The sequence below is a fragment of the Humulus lupulus genome, chromosome 3 (genome assembly GCF_963169125.1).
Source record: "Humulus lupulus chromosome 3, drHumLupu1.1, whole genome shotgun sequence".
NCBI classification, from domain to species: domain Eukaryota; kingdom Viridiplantae; phylum Streptophyta; class Magnoliopsida; order Rosales; family Cannabaceae; genus Humulus; species Humulus lupulus.
The window spans coordinates 259,882,509-259,903,770 of NC_084795.1; the positions used below are offsets into that span (position 1 = coordinate 259,882,509).

Consider the following 21,262-nt stretch of genomic DNA (forward strand, 5'->3'; position numbering starts at 1 on the left):
GAGGATATCTGGGTGTTGGCAAAGGGGGTCATCCCGTGACCTTCTTACCTATCTTGTCATCTCTGCGACACTTATGATTAATTTCTAAAACCTGACAATGAGGTGTTGTCTAATCAATAGGTAGGGGGGATAATGGGCCGCATGGCCCAAACCAGTCGTGGGGTGCCTGAACACGCACATTTATGCTGCGTGTCCGAGAATTCAGGAATGGAGTAGACACGTGATGTCTGATATGCGCACGTTTACATTGCGTGGTTGACTTCACAAATGGTCGAGGGTGCCAGATCTATGCCGCACCTCGAGCTTGATGTAGCGCCAGCTCGTGATATCCATACTGCTGACCCGTTGCCTTCGAGTATACTTGCTGACTCTTTGATTAGCTCGGGCTAAAGAGGTGGAGACTCGTAACAGCAGATCTGGGTAGACGGTCTCCACGTGGCGGATTGAATTATGCTATGTTCCAGCTTGCTAATAACTCGTGGATATTTAGGGCGTACACTCTTCATTGATTCCTCCTCCTCCCAAAATTTCAGAATCCAAAATTTCTTTGAACTGTTCCTTCTCAACCAAACTACTTACATAATCGCCGATCCATTGTTTTTCGTCGAGATAAATTTGATCAATAGCATGTTTTCCGGTAATAAGGACTAGCAGAAGAACTCCGAAGCTGTAAACATCAGTATGCTCTGTGACAAGGCTTGTTGCAAAATAAGTAGGATCAACAAATCCAAACGTCCCTATCAAATCATCTTCAATATGTGTTTCCCCTTCAGGAATTATTATGGAGAAACTAAAATCAGAAAACTTGGGAACATAATCTTTATCCAAAAAGATATGTGAATGTTTTATGTCCCTGTTTATTATAGGCCTAGAAAATGCATTATGGAGATAAGCTATAGCATTTCCAATACCTATTGCAACCTTCAACCTCATCTTCCAGGATAAGGGTGGATGATTACCATCAATACCTATGCCTCCCCTTCCATTCAAAGGTCCAAATTCTGCGTGTTCATAAACTAATGTTGGCCTAGAGAATTGAAGGCAACAACCTAGTAGTTTAAGAGCATTTCTATGGCTGCTCATTTGACAACTTATTGCGATGTCACGATGTGCATTCAGTGCTTTTGAATCTTTATATTTTTTAATTAGAGCCGGGAGGCCATCGATGCTACACTTGTACCATTTAAAACAACTATAGAAGCTGCAATCAGATTCAAAGTGATTTGTAGCTCTCAGGATTTGTTCAGCTGAAAAACTCCGGATGGGGTTACATCTACATTTATCTTTGCAACAAATTATCCGCTCTTCCAGCAATTTTCCTCCATTCTCTAAAATATGTCTCTTTCTTTCCTTCCTCAACATGCCTATTTATGTGATTGTGTTATAAAAGAAAATCAGAATTTCCTGAAAGAGATATGATTTCAGAATTGATTATTTTCTTTCTAATTTGAAAATAAATTACACTCTAGAAAACATACACACGCGTACAGTTTACAAATTAGCATAAATATAATCATACATATATATATATATATATAGTGCTTGCTCTACCTGAAGGACTTAGGAATAAGCTTTGTACCCTATCATACTTGTGTTGGAACCAACCTCCTGATCCTTCCATCTAGCTGATTCAGATCCTCTGAATTTATATATGATTGTCGAACTACAAACCTGTAAAGAGCTCTTGTAAGAAGCAAACGGGAGGATTGAGCTAGTTTTAACAAAGTTGTGAAAAAAATGAGGAAAAAGAAGTCAAAAGCTTTACAGTTTGTCTCCCTCTTATAAAATAATGGTAATACTAATTTCTATACATAACTTATAGGATTTTTAGCATGTTAAGTCCCTTGAATTATACCCAATTTAACAAATTGGCCTCTAAATTATAAAATATAGCAATTAAGTCCCTAAATTTATCAAACAGTAACAATTAAGTCTTTGTATGTGATTTTTTAACTAATTTTTTTATGAAAAAGATTCCAGCATTACAAAAGTGGCAATATAGACGGACAAAAATATAAAATACATTACTCTAATTTATTAACATCATAATCTTTCTCCTTTCTTTATTTTTCTGTCTCTAAATGCAAAGAATGTAGTAAAATAAAAACCACTTCTAAACAAGTTATTTAAAAAAAAAAAATAATTAATAGAAAAGGTATTTGCAGCATAAATACTTAATATTTCACATTTGTTACAATTAAATACCTAATATTTTATTTTTACGACAAAAATATTCAATGTTAAATGTATATTAAAGATAAATACCTAATTTTTTTCTTTGCGGGAAAAATACCTAAAGTTGCTAAAACATTGTTTTTGTCGGTACCTCCTGTGTTGGAACGGTTAAACATGTTCACTAAGCAGACATTTGTCACTCTGTAATCGGTCAATTTCATTTTTTTAAATATTTTAAATTAGAAAAATGAATTAAAAGACATCTTAAATTAATACAAATTTAAAAATACATATTTTGAGGAAAAAAATATCTAAATTACTGAGTGATACATATCTGGTGAGTCAACACTTAACAGCTCCGACTGAGGAGGTACTAACAAAATCAATGTTTTAGAAGCTTTATGTATTTTTGCCACAAAAAAAAAGTATTTATTTTTAACATAGATTGAACATTGAGTATTTTTGTCATAAAAATAAAAATTAGGTATTTAACTGTAACAAATGTAAAACATTAATTATTTATGCCACAAATATCCCTTAATAAAACAATAAATTCATTATCTTCTCCGGCAGCAGAAACATTACTCCCCACCAACAACAAATATGACAATAGCAACATTAATTTCAAATGTTAGAAAACCCCTTCTAGAAAGAATATGACAAGTCCATATCTTTCTCATCTAGCAAGTCATGAAATCAATTTTCAGGTTCGAAAACACTGATCAAATCTCTCGTTGTCATCTTCTTTTACTCGTATAAGATTTCTAACTATAGATCCGATCAACAATAAATTGTAGCGACAACTCACGATATTTCTATACTTTTGATCGAAAATTAATCATGATTTTGTTGATTTTATGGTACCTAAGAACAAAAATAGCATATTTATACTTATAGTAAAAGAATCAAGGCTTATAATTGATGCTATGTTTAATCTTGAATTTGAAACTGACGTTTTCAAAATTTTTGAAAAATACAACAAATTAACTAGTTACCAGTTTTATCAATTTAATAATGGTAACTAGCTACTAATCTGCAACAAAATTAAAGTGAAAAAAGTTGGTGCTTACGTCGTAGCTTAATTTTTTCAAGTTGCAACACTAATTCAACTTGAGAATAGTCACGGCTCAACAAGTCAACGTCGCATCACTAACGTCGCATCACTAAAGGAATCCAAGACTTAATGCCATGACGGTTGAAAATGATACACATTAAGTGCAACACAATCAACAAAAAGAACTCATAGAACTTGAAGCATATCAATGGGAACATACCTTTAATATGAAGCGATGAAGATGTTTTTGGAGCTCTTCCAAAATCTGCAAAACGTGTGGGAGAGGACCAATGACAGCTACCCTATTCCCATATTACCTCTACTACCCATAGGCATCCACTTCCAACACTTAGCCACAGAAATGGTTCCACCACAAGGGGAGTTGAATGGACTGATGGGCCCATGTCCTACAATGAACTGGGTCTCTAACAATGTGTGGTGGATTGAGCTATATTATGTGTGGTGGACTATAGTTTAACGGGCCAACTAATAGTCATAGGGTGCAACCATGTGCCTCTAGTATGGATAGTAAACCGACCATCCCATTATGGTCGTATTTAAATAATAGGCACTATATCATGCATATAAATACATGGTTATCCTTATATGCTAATAACGACACAACGTGAGCTACAATTAATTATGTCAGTCTATATAAAATATTATAATATTCTTCCACTTGGACTACATAATTACACCAACAAGTGTTCACTGAACAATAGTGTCTATACACAAGAATCTCAAGAAACACTAATGTCTATAAAACCAAGTATGCACCATATTGTATTAATAGGATACAAATATAATACATAACGAGACATTGGAGATTCACAAAGCATGGGGATAACTACTAATCTAGATCCACTCGAAACATAACACCGAGACTAAGCTACTTGCTCGCATCAATAAGTGTGCTCATACAATATCAAAGAGTGATCTAGACTATGCATGTACTCAACAATAAATAGTAATCCATAACATGTCCATCATATATGAAAAGTGTAACTCCCACTGACCAAATACATCTCTAGCACCTAACAATCCAACTAAGAAATGTCTTCTTAGTACACACATTTAGGTAAGCCGTCTCAGTGTAGTGGTTGACATGTTATCTACAAATGCGTGTTATGATGTTAATAGAAGACTTCACAAATCTCTCACTACAAATGGAACGTAAACATCACTAATGGAGGAACAAGATTCCTCATGTTCCGAGAGAAAGGTATGACTACAATATTTATCACATAAGCTCAGTAAATTCACAATAGAGTTAACTACTCTTAACACTGAAATCAAATATCACAGTTTTACTGTACAATTAATGTCCTCGTAACACGCCACTCACCCTACCTCTACGAATGAGGATGTTGTAAGTGTCCATACAACACCTGACCACAAAATAACTCCTTTTACCAATATACCTCTATGTATGAGAGAGGAAGTTGTAGGTGTTCATTTGGTTTGACACTTAATCACAAAATAGCTCCTCCTACCATCATGAATGCTTATTAAAGGACTTTACCATCCATGCAGCCTATCTAATCGGTATCACAAAAGAAAAATCAATTATTGTATGTCATGATGTTGGTTTGTTGATTACTAACACATCCTTGGTACCATAAGGATTGTAACTCAAGTACTAATCCAGAACACCCACAACAAAATATCACAAGGGGTGCTTGCACTTGAGTAGACACAAGGTTGCCTTCAATAAGCATATATGGGACCATTGGAAATTTGATATCTCGTCATTATTAATACACATGGATTTTAGGCCTTTTATAATATGTCATATTTTAGACTATTCCAAAATTCACAATGAAATCAAAACATTAATCTCAACAAAAGTTAGTCAACACAAACTATGAGAGAATTCAGTTGTAATGCCCTGGTTAGCCCAAGATCGTCACACTGTGTACTTTAAATAGTGCTTAACTCGCTAAACGAGCCATTAGGTTGTAAACGTGCATCTAGGTGTTATTAACAGGCCAGGGTGAAAATCTCGATCAAAAGGAATGTATATATTTTATTTAAAACATTAAACTGTGCATGTGATCCCATAAAAGTGTTTACAAAGTAATTTGCAATCCAAAATGGTCATTATAGTATAAAAGTTACAACCCGCCGACCTAAGCGGTGAAAATAGGGTTAAACCCTAGTTCCCCTGAGAAACACCTTGGCCGTGGTGGTCAAGCAACCGCATACACATCGCCACCTAAGCTCTCAACTCAAGGCTGGGTGTGCTTTTCTTTCTCTTTACATGCACCACATAGCACCCGTGAGCCAAGTCTCAACAAGAAAACTTATTACTGCATGTATACAAATAATATTGAATGATCATGTAATCATTTTGGGGTCATGCGCCCTGGTTTGTTGACTATTAATTCGTTCCGGGGACCTGCACCCTAAATAGATGACTAGTAAGTCATTCTGGGGTCCTACGCCCTAATTATATGAATAATGAGTCACTCTCTGGGGTCCTGCACCCTGGATAGATGACTAATAAGTCATTCTATGGGGTCGTGCGCCCTGGATAGATGACTAATGAGTCATTCTCTAGGGTCTTGCGCCCTAAGCCATGTGACATGCCAGTCACCTGAGCCTTTTAGCCCTGGCTCTGAGTAACTAGCCTTAGACTAGCCAAGCGCTTTAGTTTTATTCGACCAATAGGTCGGTCAAGCATTTAATGGTCATATTGATTAGATCTAATCATTTCGGCCTGCGTTAAACACGCTAATGTTGCTCTTGACTCATAAGCCAATACCATACGACCAATGCCCAGTACTATTGGCGATCACGACTGATAAGTCAGAGCTTTGCAATCAGTACTAAACACCATTGTCGTTTCTGACTAATAAGTCAGTGTCATTCACAGGTAAGCAAAGCTGCCAGGAATTTACAATGGAACCAATGTCTATATATAGAGCACTCAACATGCCTCATCAATAACCATGCATGTCACATACTGGGTGCAGTTTTCTTACCTCTGGTTCGAGCATGAAATAATAAAAGAACGACCCTTGAGAACGATCTGTCCTTAGGCCCCTTAGCGGTCACCTAATCATAACCAAATATGAAATCCCATCAATAAAATGAGTAATAAAAGGTTCATGGATTAAAACCCAGCTCCCAGGACCTCGAATCCTACTAAAACGGTTAGTAGATTCGACCCCGAGCCTTGAGAATTGAAAATCCGCGCCTAAAACCTGTTAAAACCCAACCTGGCACAAGAAGATAGGCGGGCCGCGACTTGCCCCTGTGGGTCGCAGCGCGCCTGCTAGACAGAACCTAGAGGAGGCTCTGGGATGCATTCAAGTTGCGACTTGCATGAACTCGGTCACGACTTGACCTCGCGAACCCAGCTCCCCAACATTTCCTCAATTCTAACTCAGCCAAATCTTCCACCAAACAATCCCAATATCACAACCAAACATTTATACAACATACCCACCAATCTAACAACAAAACCCAAGCCTAAACACACTTAAAACATCAACAAATATCCACTTCTAAGATCAAAATCTCAAGCTTTCAAATAACCTCAAAAAAGAGTAAAAACTCATAAATTAAAGCTTATAATTGTTACCCTAGCTATGGATTAAACTCCTTTCAGCAACACAACCCTAAACTCCAAGCCTTAAATCCTCTAGTTGAATTCTCTAGTTTGCTTCAAAATTCCAACCCGAGAGAGAGAAAGATGATTGAAACTGATGAGAAGAGAACTTGGTTTTGCCTTAGTTAAGTTCCACAACCTTCCTTAACTTAAGCCTATCTAACAGCCCAAATGACCAAATTTCCCCTAGGGCCATTTTAATTCCTCAAAGCCACCCAAGGGTATAATGGTCATTCCTCACCTATCTCGTTAATCATAATTAACGTCCTCCAATTCTTGTTACTCCCAATATCCTCAAATAATTATAAAATCATATCCCATTACCTGCTCATTCTCGGTAATGTACTAATCACCAATTTACCCTTAGGCTCACCCCGAGCTCGGTAATTAACCCCGTTATGACCAAACCGCTAACTTGCATCCTAGGATCGTCTCATGCCGAATAGCTCAAACATATCCACATAATAATGTGGCCTCACCCATATATCACATACATGCACATAAATATACAATTATGCTCTCAATGGCCAAAATTACGAAAATGCCCTTCTAATACGAAGTGGGCCCACATGCATGCAATTATCATCATATAATAATATAACTCACACAATCATGCATATAATCACATAATTGATAATTAAATCAATTATGGCCCTCCTGGCCCCCTAATCCAGGCACTAAGCCACATTAGAGAATTTGGGACATTACATCAGTCTACCGTTGATCTCATCACGAAGAATCTAAATACTTAGATTATGTGAGGTTTCTAAAGGATTCTTCATTTGGTAGAGGTTATCTAATAACAATTTATTTGTCTCTTGAATAGATCAGTATCATTACTCCCACTGATCTATCACATAATATTCACTAACGTTAATGTTTCAGATTGACCTTTTTGAGAATTTAATAGTCACTGCTTGATGTCTTTCCATAAAATGGATTCAATCCATTGAACTCAGGTTTCTTTGCCGATCACCATCTCAAGGCTTAATTGAGCCATATGATATTCTTAAATAAGAATTTGGTTCTCACTTCCTTGAACATTGATTTCCAAGTCATCCTTAAATAATAGTGCAAAATGAACAAGTCCCTTCTATCAGAATAGTGACTAGCTATAGACTTTAATTCACCTTAATAAGATCCTCAAATAGTCTATTCTTAACATGAACCTCCATCAGAATAAAAAAAAAAAAAAAACTCCCAATTACCATGTTGTTGACCACAATTTTGGCCAACTGCGAGTAGATGCAAAAACGACAATAAACCTTGAATAGAAAGTAAATAAGACAAGTAATTTTTATAGTGGTTCAACCTCAATTTGTTGGTAATAGCCTAATCTACTTAGAGTTGTGATATATGTAACCTATACTCAAGATCAGATGAACCTTAGTCAACTGAGTTTCTCAAGTATAAGTAGAAAAATACAGTATTTCTCTCTCTGAACTCTCAGAAAATGCTCCCAGAATGCCCCAAGTGATAGTCCCAAAGTCTCCAAAGAAGAAATTTTTTCTTTCAATCCCCAGATCTCAAATCCCCCTAAATGATGCCATGAGCCCTTTATTTATAGGCTCATGGATCTTACATGAGAAATATCCCATTTCACGGGGTCCTTGGTTGTTCCAACCAACTTTAATTAATAAAATATAAATAAATTCAAATTACAACAATATAGCTATTACTCCAGGATATCTGAGAGATTTCCGCAGCAGTTATGAATGATTCGGGTTGAAGATGTTATTGAGGCTTTACTGAAGAGTCATTGGACGGTTAACTCCTGAGATTCTGATCTGTCGATTGACCAAATCCATTCCTCGAAGTGACTGGTCAGCCAAGACACCTCACTGGTCGGCCAAAGCACACCACTGGTCGGGCATGGCACATCACTGGTCGGGCATGGTACATCACTGGTCGGCCACAGAATATCACTGGTCGACCATGGAATATCACTGGTCGGGCATGGCACATCACTGGTCGGCCATGGAATATCACTGGTCGGCCAAAGCACACCACTAGTCGGGCATGGCACATCACTGGTCGACCAAAGCACTCCACTGGTCGGGCATGACACATCACTGGTCGGGCATGACACATCACTGGTCGGCCATGGCATATCACTGGTCGGCAAATCACTCTTGACCAGCTAAATTTATTTCCTGACCAGTAATATATCACAACTCCACAAGTCAACTCTCAACCTTTTTACTTATTTAAATAATACATTTATCGACTATTAATGTGTCATTTACTGATCATGCATTGCCACTTGTCTATCTGATTGCCAAGTCATTGAACAAAATTTTGGGGATAACATTTGCCCCCCAAGTTTATTATATGATTTTCTCATATGATAAAGTTTTTCTCTAGCTGATAGTTATTCACGTCGTCCAAAAGCTTCCACCTGGTCAGTAACTTTCACTAATAATAAAAGTCGGGCTAGTTAAATCTCTAAAAATTGAATAGCCAATCAGAAATTCAGAGAATATCATATCAGTTGCCTCCTCGTGGTGACTCATCAATAACTTTAATATTCTTTGCGTCCCACACTTCCAAAAAATGACTTTCTATACTCTCCCGCCTTTTGAAGTAAACCCACGATTGAACTTTTCTGTCCATGAAAACGGTAATTATCAGTTTCCCATCTTCCATCGCTCTTTCGGGTTCATGGGTTTGTATGAACCTTGAATTTTTCTTGAAACTTTTTGAAACCCTTGAAGTTCCCTTATTGATCTTATTTTTGTGCCCCAAGATTTGAAAATTGTGTTTCAGATTTTTTATTTATTTTTACATTGTCAGCGCTAGGGTTGTTGCCATAGAGAGGCAAAAAAATCCACGAGTTCAAGTGGATCAGACTTGGTTTGTGCTCATAATTTATTTGAATACAGTTTGGGCTCGCCTCTCGTGGTCGAAACCCATGCCTATTCGATCGGGTAGGCCTTATTCCCGCAGAACAATCCTAGTCGCCCGGGTCTTCACATAACTCCTTTGAACGCCTTAGCTACTTGGATCTGGAAATTCACCTTGCGTGGTTGAAACCCACACCTAGTCAGTCGGGTGAACCTTAGCCCCTCGGATCCCTTGTAGCCGCTTGGTCTCAGCGATTCATCGTGACTCTTCGGAACCCAAATAATCTCTTAGCCACTCAAACCCCTGTTTGGCCCTCGAGTTCGCCTCCTAACTACTCGGACATGCCTCCCAGCTTTTCAAACACGCCTCCTTGCTCCTCGGACATGCCCTCTCCTCGGACACACCTAGCCCCTTGGACATGCCCAGCTCTTCGGACACGCCCAGCTCCTCGGACACGTCAGCTCCTCGGACACGCCCAGTACCTCGGACACGCCAGCTCCTAACACGCCCAGTACCTAGGACACGCCAGCTCCTCGAACACGCCCCAGCCGCTTGGACACACACTCGAAGGCTCGGGCACACACCAACTCCTTAGATATCACTCATCCGCTCGGACGCGCACCAGCTAGTCGGGCAAACACCAAATCACTTTGATGCCACACCCGAATTCTCGGACATACACCAAATCACTTGGCCACCACCTTAGACCTTATTCCTCCGAACAATACTCGGCATTCAACACAATCTGCTTGAATCTCTCAAAATTATTATTATTTCCCAAAAAATTTCTTTATCAGAGGTAAGTTGATTTCTCTTCTCAAAGAAAATTTTTCACTGTGTAGTGAATATTTTTGCTTTACACTCATTTTCTGTTTGTTTTACTCCAGAGACTTATCACTGTTAGTCATGCTCAACATCGAGCAGTCGGCTATAAGGAGCTGGTCAAGATTTTGAATGATCAATTGGTGGAAGCCCAGGAAAAGATTGAAAGTCTGACTAAGTCTGAGAAAGATCTCCAAGAAAAGACTGAGAAAACAATTGCTGAATGAGATAGATCATTGAAGGAGTTGGTTGATGAGAACAACAAGCAAGTCCAAGCCAATAAGACATTGACCGACCAGCTGAAGAAGAAGACTCGAGAGAATGAAGAGCTCGAATTTCTCTCTAAAGAAGCCAAAGCCGAAGAACTTGCCAAACGCGAAGCCAAGGCCGCTGAGAAGGCAGCTCTTCCAGCTGACACTGTGCCTGCCTCTCCTGCTCTATCACTCCGACCAGAGGAGGTTCTGGATGTTGACGATGGTGTTGACTAGCCAGGGACTAGTTTACCTTACCAGTAGACATTCTTAGCTGACCTGAGAGCCTCCTATCAAACAACAGAGTTTCCTACTAGACCATTGATACATGCTCAGCCGACCAGGGAAGTTGTATCTGCTCTCCCGACCAGGAAAACTTTGCACCTGACCAGCTAAACCTTGTACTTGGCCAGTAGTTTACTCTTTTTTCTTATATTTTCGTGAAGACAATTGCTACTTAGCAGCTTTGATATTTTTCTCGTACGGCCGAGCAGTTGGCATTTATACTTTAATTTTCTTTGCTAACTTGAAACATTCTAAGTCTTTTTAGACTTAAAACATTATAAGTTTTTTGTGAATAGTAAAGTCACTCTTATGTATGCCTTATATTTTCGCATGAGTACTTAGTTTTCTAACTTAGAAATTCTAAACATTTCATAAGTCCCTACTAAGTATACTTTCTTACACTCTTATTGCTCTAACATTTTATGAGCATAATGTTTTTTCACACAAATATTTGCTTCTAACTTGAAATTTTGAAAAATCCCAAGTTACTTAAGCTTTGTCAAACAAGTTAGCTTAATGGCCTTTTTTTACTTTGAAAATTTACAAGTTAGCCTAAAAAACAGATATCTTAACTCGTGCTCTTATTGCCTGTGTTAAATTATAGACCAATATACCCCATGTGCCCCCCAAGTGATCGAGGGTTGAAAGATCCTTGGTCACTTGCTACTTGACCGAATCTGTTCGAGTAGTTAATTACTCGTGAAACACATAGAATATATGGAAAATATTCGAGCAGTTGAACACTGCTTGAACGTACCGAGAAGTTAAACATTGTCCGATTTTACCGACCAGTTGAACACTTTGAAAAACTAACACACATGCACAATTTTAGCAAGAATCAACCACACTACGCGTAGTCTCTTTTATTACTCATAAATTAAAAAAAGGACAAAATGTGTATAATAACGAGTCTTAAACAACACAAATTGTTCAAAAATAAATGACCGGTCAGCAAATAACCAGCTCATAAACCAAACTTAAATAACAAGTTAAACAACTTGAAATTAACTTACCACTTTGAAATCAGTATTTATTGAGAATATATCCATAGACGCTAGCCATTCCAGTGGTTCCTGATCAAGCTCCGCTCACCCAATCTGATCTTAGCACTCCAGCTCATGTCGAAGCGTCCGGGCATACCTCTCGCTTGCTTTGTTACTATCGCTAGCCAAGTGTGGACCTCCACATATAGTGTCTAAGGTAAAGTCCACAGGCCCGGGTTGTAAGGGTGGAGATCGTTGTCGTTTGAACCCAGGATTGTTGTTGCCTCCATCTCCTTGGGGTTTCTCTGCCTGATACTTTTTCAACTTGCCCGACCGGAGAAGAAATTCTATATCGTCCTTGAAGTGATTGCATTCATTCGTGTCATGACCATAATCTCCATGGAAACGAAAAAACTTATTCATTTCTCTCTTACTCATCTCTTTCCTGATGGGTGGAGATTTTTTGTAGGGAACCTCCTCATGACTAGCGAGATATATTTCCACCCGGCTGGCCGAGAGAGTGGTGTAATTAGTGAACTGAGGTTCATACTTGGTTGGCTTGTCGTTTGAACTTGACTTAGCCTTCTTTTCTTCATGGAGGTCAGCCCTGTTATCCCCACGTTTCTTTCCACCATTTTGACTGTTTCCACCATTCTTAGGAGGGTCATCTGACCTACCCGGATTATTTATGCCCTTCTCCTCTTTCTCGATTGCATCATCCAATTTCATATATTTGTCTGCTCGGTCAAGAAGTTGTTGAAGTGTTGAAATTGGATTTCTATGTATACTATCCCACAAAGGACTCCGGTAAGTGATTCCAGAGGATATGGCAACCATCTTCCCCTCGTCTCTTACAGCAGTTGCTCTATTGGCCTCACTCATGAATCTCTGTATATAATTATTTAGAGATTCATTCTTTCCTTGTTTGATACCTGCCAAGTGGTTGGCATAAACTGGTGGAGAACGGGCAACACTGAATTATCTACAAAACTCTTTCCTTAATGCTTCCCATGAGGTAATGGAATTCGACTTAAACTTCCAATACCATTCTGGGCAGTATCTAACAATGTAGTCAGGAAGACTCTACATTGATAATCATCACTTACCCTGAGCAATTCCATTTGGTCCTAGAATTTCCCAACATGTCTGATGGGATCTGCTTTTTCTGTATACACCGGTAGCACCGGTGCTTTATATTTTGACGGTGGTTGGGCTGCTCTAATTCAGGCACAAAATGGACTGCCACTCCTGTAGTCTACTGCATCTATCCCGAAAGGCCGTTTAGATAAACCATGCACTGCAGATGTTAGCGCGTCAAGTTGAGCTTGGATGGCTGGTGTAACTGACGAGGCTCCAAAATTTTGACCTCCCAGTCGGGCATTTCCATCTGGTGTAGTGTCATCAAGTATTTCTACTTGATCGGTAGGGCAGGTCAGATCTTGCCCTTCGATCGGGACGGTCTTCCTCTTGTTGATGATAACATCCCTTAGATCCTTCCGGGAAGCATGTTCTCTTAGCCGATCGAACACCGTACTCTTTGATTTTTCAGAGGGCTTACTACGCGGGACCTGCTCTCTCCCACTATGCTGCTGGCAAGGATGCAATGGAGGCTTCTCGACACGACCCGGGCGGTCATTTCCTTATTCTTGTTGTTCATGTTCTTTTTCTTTTGACCGGTCAATTTGATGACTATCAGCCTCATCCCGACCATTTCTGTCTTTATACTGTGAAGTTTTCTTGACTCAAGGAGTTCTGGTCTGGTTATGCCCGGGCGAAGTCTTCTTACTACTCGATCGATGACTTCCTGGTCTAGAAGTTTCTAACTGGTGGCTTATGGAAGGGGTTCTAGAATTCTCCCTTTGCGTCGATGTAGTCCCAGAACGGACCCCATCATCTGCCCGACCAGTGTGATTGCTTTTACTTCTGTCTGGTCCCCGTGTATTGACTCTGCCAGCAGGGGACTTCTGACCAGCGTTATTATTTCTTACTCCCTGGGCAGCTGCTCATGCCACGGTTTGGGAAATGGCCTGGGCTAATTGAGTAGCTGCTTCTAGAGCAAGCGATGCCTCGCGATGTCACCGATTGTCCTCCTCCTTCCATCGCCTGATCTCTTCGCTTCTAGCATCCATTTCCCGTCTCTGCTGCTTGAATGCATCTTTTTGCCTAGCCATTTCCTCAGCAAAAGACTCTTGCCGAGCATTAAATTGCATCATCTCCTCCTAGAAAGCCCCCATGGCCTCTTGGAGTTATACAACCTCTGGAGTTGTATGACCTCTGGAGTTGTCTCCTCGAGAAAGACCCTGGGCTCAGGGTTAGGGTTCTCAGGAGCAAGACCTTCTGGTCTAACAGTTTCTTTTGCAGTTGATGTATTGGGCTTCCTAGGCGCCATATTGGTAGGATAGTGGTGTGTTTCTTCTATTCAGGTTCTTAATGAAAGCACCAAAAACGTTGACCATGATTTTGGCCAACTGCGAGTAGACGCAAAAATGACAATAAACCTTGCATAGAAAGTAAATAACACAAGTCATTTTTATAGTGGTTCAGCCCCAATTTGTTGGTAATAGCCTTATCCTCTAAGAGTTGTGATATATGTAACCTATACTCAAGATCAGATGAACCTTAGTCAACTGAATTTCTCAAGTATAAGTAGAAAAATACAGTGTTTCTCTCTCTGAACTCTCATAAAATGCTTCCAGAATACCCCAAGTGATAGTCCCAAAGTATCCAAACTAGAGAGTTTTTCTTTTAATCTCCAGATCTCAGATCCCCCTAAATGATGCCATGAGCCCTTTATTTATAGACTCATGGATCGTACATGAGAAATATCCCGTTTGACGGGGTCCTTGGTTGTTCCAACCAACTTTAATTAATAAAATATAAATAAATTCAAATTACAACAATATATTTATTACTCTAGGATATCTGAGAGATTTCCGTGGCAGTTACGAATGATTCAGGTTGAATCTATTACTGAGGCTTTACTGAAGAGTTACTGGACGGTTAACTCCTTAGATTCTGATCCGTCGATCGACCAAATCCATTCCCCGAAGTGACTGGTCGGCCAAGACACCTCATTGGTCGGCCAAAGCACACCACTAGTCGGGCATGGCACATCACTGGTCGAGCATGGCACATCACTGGTCGAGCATGACACATCACTAGTCAGGCATGGCACATCACTGGTCGGCCAAAGCACACCACTGATCAGGCATGGCACATCACTGGTCAGCCAAAGCACACCACTAGTCGGGCATGGCACATCACTGGTTGGGCATGGCACATCACTGGTCAATCATGGCGTATCACTGGTCGGGCAAATCACTTCTAACCAGCTAAATTTATTTCATGACCAGTAATATCACAACTCCCCACGTCAACTCTCAACCTTTTTACTTCTTTGAATAACACATTCATCGACTATTAATGTGTCATTTACTGACCATGCATTTCCACTTGTTTATCTGATTGCCACGTCATTGAACAAAATTTTGGGGATAACACATGTAATTAAGTCTAAACTTTCATGCTTGAACGTAGCTTGGAAATCATAATATTATTATATCATCTGCCCAATAAGGATTAAAAACTATTAATGACTCTCAATTAACAATTTAGAGGTATATGCCATCAACCTTATTTCATGCTTAGAATTACAATTTCGTAAAATTGATTTGAACCTTTATATCTTCTTGTTCACATATGGAGTTTCTTATCATATTCTGGTTAATTGTTAATAACAGTAACAACGGAAACTAAATAAAGAATAATTGCATAATATTTTGACCCCTCATTAACACTAGCATAAAACTCCAACTTAGACAACTTTATTTACTTGTTATGGATGGCGGCTAGAAGAGACAGATGTTTAAAACTTAGCGCTCTCAAAAGTAACATTTGATGTAATCACTTTCTCTTACACGATTAAACTTCGAGATTTCCAAACACAAGGTCCTATGTTGCCTCGTAACTCTAAAACTCCCGAAAAATCATAAAAACGAAACCATATTCAATCGCAACGTATATGAGGCTATTAGGAGTAAAGGACTTAATCTAAATCTTTTGAGAGCTTGACCCATATTGTCTCTTCAACGCACCTAACATGGTTGTGAATATGAAATTACATTTGTGATTATATTAGTCCATACAAAATTCCAATATCTCTCCCACTTGTACAAATATAATCAAAACACCCTATTAATCTCCATGATCCAATAGGCAGTCAAATGAATCATGTATAACATCATACTGATAGGATACATATGTTACACATAATTTGGCTGGGAGATATTCAAATATAATAACAACCGTTAAAACAACATGCATGCAGTACATCACTTGAGGCTGTGCATTCATCATCTTTTGTATTTGTTACTTCGTTAAACAATACATATAAGTGACTGCATATATCGTTATGCATGTTTGGACTAATCGCTTTAGGTGTTTTCCTTTTTGAAGTTTTCTAAAGACACTATAGCTTTTGAAATTTGATGAGTCAAAACTTTGAGAAGATTGTGCTCAAGATAGCCACACGAGAGAGATCTCAACAAAAGTGTAATAAATACTCAATATCTCTCAAACCTTTCATATAGTATGATAGATCCATCTTTGTAGATAAACAGATTACAAGTCAAAACCTTCAACTTTGATGGTCTTTAGTGGTTTTATAGTGATAAGTATGTGTATTCCTAACTTCAGAATAAGTCAAAACCTAACATAATATTTCCAATTCTCATCCAAAATTGTGACTAAATCATCAATGTCAGCCTTGGAAATATTCTATCCATAAGACTTTAATCAATCAATATATCTTGAAACAAACATCAGTAGCCTAAAAGTGTGATTCAAACATCCTCAAATGTCATTTGTAATCACAATATATATTCGGTACACATGCATCACCCCACTATCCTGGAGACATTGTGTCTACGAACATCCATAATTAACAGGATTATCTCCTCAGAATAAACAATGACCATCGCACATTCATTGTCATATTCATCCAAAATTTGTTCACTTATGATCTATGTCATATCTTGAGCCTTAATTATAAGAAAATCATAACAAATGACTCACTAGTTCCACCAAAACTATTTCAAAGCATAAAACCAAATCACTAGTCTTCTGAACTCATCATTATTGTAAAATAAGAATTTCACTTCAAATACCTCGGGAAATGCCTAAGCAATCTCATCCTCATAAAAGCTATCATAGTAGGATTGATCGACACATATATACCTCACTATAGTCAATTGATACCCATCTCAATACTCCCACTAATTAAGGAGTAACTTGGCATCTTTTAAAAAATTAACCATGACATCAAGGTTAATCAATTCTAAGGACTAGTCCATTTTTATAATGAGAGATCTACATGTAAAAAACATATGAATTATTTTCCCGTCCGATAATCAAAATGGTAAAGAATTTAGGATTGTTTGAAGCTAAAGGAAATATCCAAGAGCAATAGCAATAAGCGTGTAAGAATAAAGATTATGCTATGTGCTCGTTTCCTTAGCTCTCTCAATGATCTATTAGTATAAATGATCATATCATGCTAGAGTCATTCTAACAAAACATATGACTCCTACTTAGGTAAAGACAACCACACCAAATGTCAAGTGTCACAACTAATTGCATCAATCTACTACCAACAGGATAGAAAATTGTGCGATTTCTTGGCATCTAATGTGTTTCTTTCACCATCTAAGCATCATATCCAACAATAAAATCATCGACAAGATGACTAAATTGTTTGTATAGATCTTAGTATTAATTGTGATTGACACGGGAGAAAATAAATCATAATAATAAATCATAATGTTCAATAATTGACATGTGAAAGCTTACGATAGGTAAGCATAACACATTCAATCTATAATTTTAATCTCATAATCATTAAATAAGGTCAAATGCGCACCTAATTATTTTTAACAAAAATTATTACCAAAATAGTCATAAAATATTATGTAATAATCATCATAATAAATGTGCCAACAACAATCAATAATTTATCACAAATTATCCATATTATATGCCCAAATATAACAATAACATGATTTACAAAATCACGAATGACATATATAACAAAATTATGGAGAGCAAAACAAGATTGACCTTATATGAGATTAATATAATCAATGAGATTCCAAAATTTGTTAGCTTAGACTCACGATAGGTGAACATAAGCATCCAAATTTGTTACAACCTTACAATTTTCAATATTTACGAATATTAAATATTATTTCAACAAAATTTATAATCATAAAATTATGAATATTCAATATACACAAGTAGAAATTTAATCAATAATTGTGAGAACATGCATGCTTATAAGATTATGAAAATAATTATGTGAATCAATAAAAGGTTTAAAAAAATAAACTTTTAAACCATATTATAATCACATGATTAAATCATAAACAAACATATTATAAGCCATGCATTTACTAAAATATACAATAACAATGACAAAATTGAGAAATTAAATTTGGAGTCAAATGGTCTGAAAAATTGGCCCAAAACTGCCTTTGTACTCCAAAAATGACATGTAGTTTTGGAAGAAAACGACATGTAGTTTGACTTCTAGAAAAATGACACTTAACACTGAAAGCGACATGTAGTTTGGAAGAAAACAACATGTAGTTTTGGAGAAAACGACATTTAGTTTGGATGCTAGAAAAATGACACTTAACATTGAAAACGACATGTCGTTTTCTCATGTCGTCCTTGACCTTTAGACGAGTCGACGTGGCCCGTTTTGGACCCAGAAGCTGCACCAGTCATATTTTGACCCCCGGAGCTCCGTTTTCGACGCCGTTTTGGGGGGTTTTGCTCCAAATTTCATTTTCTATTGAACCATAACAAGTATTTGGCCAAAAAAACATTGCTTACAAACCGTAGAATGGAAAATCCAATTTTGTTTGAAAAAAGTTTGAAAATCAGTCAAACTATGGCCAAAAGTTGGTTCAATAAATATCACCCACAAGTCATACACATGATACATAAACTCAATGCAATATTTATTTGAGGTAAAACTCTTTATTTCGAAATTGAATTTATCAAAACCATAATACCATAGAAATCCGAAAATGCCAAAATTGTTTTTCACAAACTTAAACTTGATAGCCCAAATCCATAATGAGAAGCTCTTGATGCCAATTTTTGAAAATAATACACATTAAGTGCAAACAATCAACCAAAACAACTCATAGAACTTGAAGCATATCAATGGGAACATACCTTTAATATGAAGTGATGAAGATTCAATTGGAGCTCTTCCAAAATCTGCAAAACATGTGGGAGAGGACCAATGGCAGCTACCCTATTCCCATATTACCACTACTACCCATAGGCATCCACTTCCAACACACTTAGCCACATAAATGGTTCAACCACAAGGGGAGTTGAATGGACTGATGAGCCTATGTCCTACAATGGACTGGACCTCTAATAATGTGTGGTGGACTATAGTTTAACGGGCCAACTAATAGTCAATAGGGTGCAATCATGTGCCTCTAGTATGGTTAGTAAACCGATCATCCCATTATGTTCTTATTTAAATGATAGGCACTATATCATGCATACAAATACACGGTTATCATTATATGCTAATAACGACAATGCGCGAACTACAAGTAATTATGCCAGTCTATATAAAATATTCTAACAATGCCTTAATGATTTATGCCTTCCCACAACCTTGTCGAGATGAATTCATGCCCAGGTCTTAGCGCTATATTGCAAATAAATCTCATTCTCTCAATAAAACTGAATAATAAACTAGTAACATAATCGTAATCACTATTAATGTTCTTTGTAATACAATAGTAATGGATTGCTTTTAAAAAAAAAAAAAAGACTGTAATTGGTTACTAATATTTTCACTAATAAAATAATAACCAGTTACCAATTCAATAACCATATTTCAACTAGTAATCTATAACTGCTCATAAATAGAAAATATTAGTAATTACTAAACCAAACAACCAATGAATATATTTATATATATATATAACATCAACTAAATAATAAGCCAATAACATAATAGTAACAATTTACTAATATTTGAATAAAATTATGAAAGTGGGCAAAAAATGTATTAGATTCAAAAGTCGTAGTAGCAGCAACTTAGGTAAAAAAAATGTTATGTACAAGGGTTTTTTATTCAAATCGGGGATGAGACGAGGTCTTTATAGGGTTATCAACTTTGCTGCTGTACGTGATGCTTTGAGTTTCATGAGATAATTGTTGCATTAAAGTTGAAAGAGGGCTTTAATTTTTTGTATTTGCATTGTCACGTCATTGAATATTTCTTTGCATGCTAGTCTAATATTTGGCATTTTAGGAAGTTGCTAGATGTACCAATACTTTTTTATGTTATATTTTTCTTAATTAGTGAGAGTTGAATATTTTAGAAGATTTGGTAGACCTTTAGAGGAGAATAAATGTGTATGAAGAAAAGAAATTATCACATTTGGGTAGGGAAATTTTAGTTTGTATGCTTGATAAAAGCTATAATTTAAAAAAAAAAATGTTAAGCATATTAAAATTTTCAAAATAATGCTACTTTTTGGTACTTTACCCAAAATATCCTTACTATTTCCCTCCTCATTTTTCACTTCTCATATATCTCTTCTCTCTTCTCTCTTCCCTCTCTCTCTCTCTCTCTCTTTCTCTCTCTCTTATTTCACTCTCTCTCACCTCACAGCACCACCAACACCACCATCACACTAAATATTGTATTTCGAACGGATCTAGGCATGATTTTTGGGTTTTTTTGCGATTTTTTTCAGATCAAAAACTCTAAAATCTACAGAAAACCAACATTGCTCAATGTTGGTTCGATGGTGCTCGATGCCAGCTCGATGGGACCTTCAAAATCATGATTTTTCATGAAAAAATGACTTTGCTCGATGGTGCTCGATGCAATTCTTGCAAGAGACATAATTTTTCACTCGGGTGTCCGTTTAGGGTGATTTTTTTATTTATTTTGGGTATTTTTTCAAGATCTACACGTTTGACATGTTCATATGTACATTTGTGAAGTGTAACACTTGTAAAAAAATACAAAGTGCAAACATACCTCATGTTTAAGACATCTTTTGGTATATTTTTAAGTTTTAAACTTCCCAAATGTGCATATGAGCATGTCAAACGTGTAGATCTTGAAAAGATACCAAAAATTAAAAAAAAAACACCCCAAACGGACACCCGAGTGAAAAATTATGTCTTTTGC

At 37.3% G+C, this 21,262-nt stretch overlaps 1 protein-coding gene across 1 annotated transcript; it reads right to left on the minus strand.

Moving 5' to 3' along the window:
- Nucleotides 1-486: 486 nt before the first annotated feature.
- LOC133825608 (serine/threonine-protein kinase ZRK1-like) lies at nucleotides 487-1,362 on the minus strand. Its single transcript, XM_062258524.1, has one exon. The coding sequence runs from the start codon at nucleotides 1,360-1,362 to the stop codon at nucleotides 487-489; it is 876 nt and encodes a 291-aa protein (XP_062114508.1).
- Between the last annotated feature and the right edge of the window lie 19,900 nt (nucleotides 1,363-21,262).

Excerpts from the sequence above, each read along its gene's own strand:
- LOC133825608 (XM_062258524.1), bottom strand. The coding sequence starts at position 1,362 with ATGTTGAGGAAGGAAAGAAAGAGACATATTTTAGAGAATGGAGGAAAA.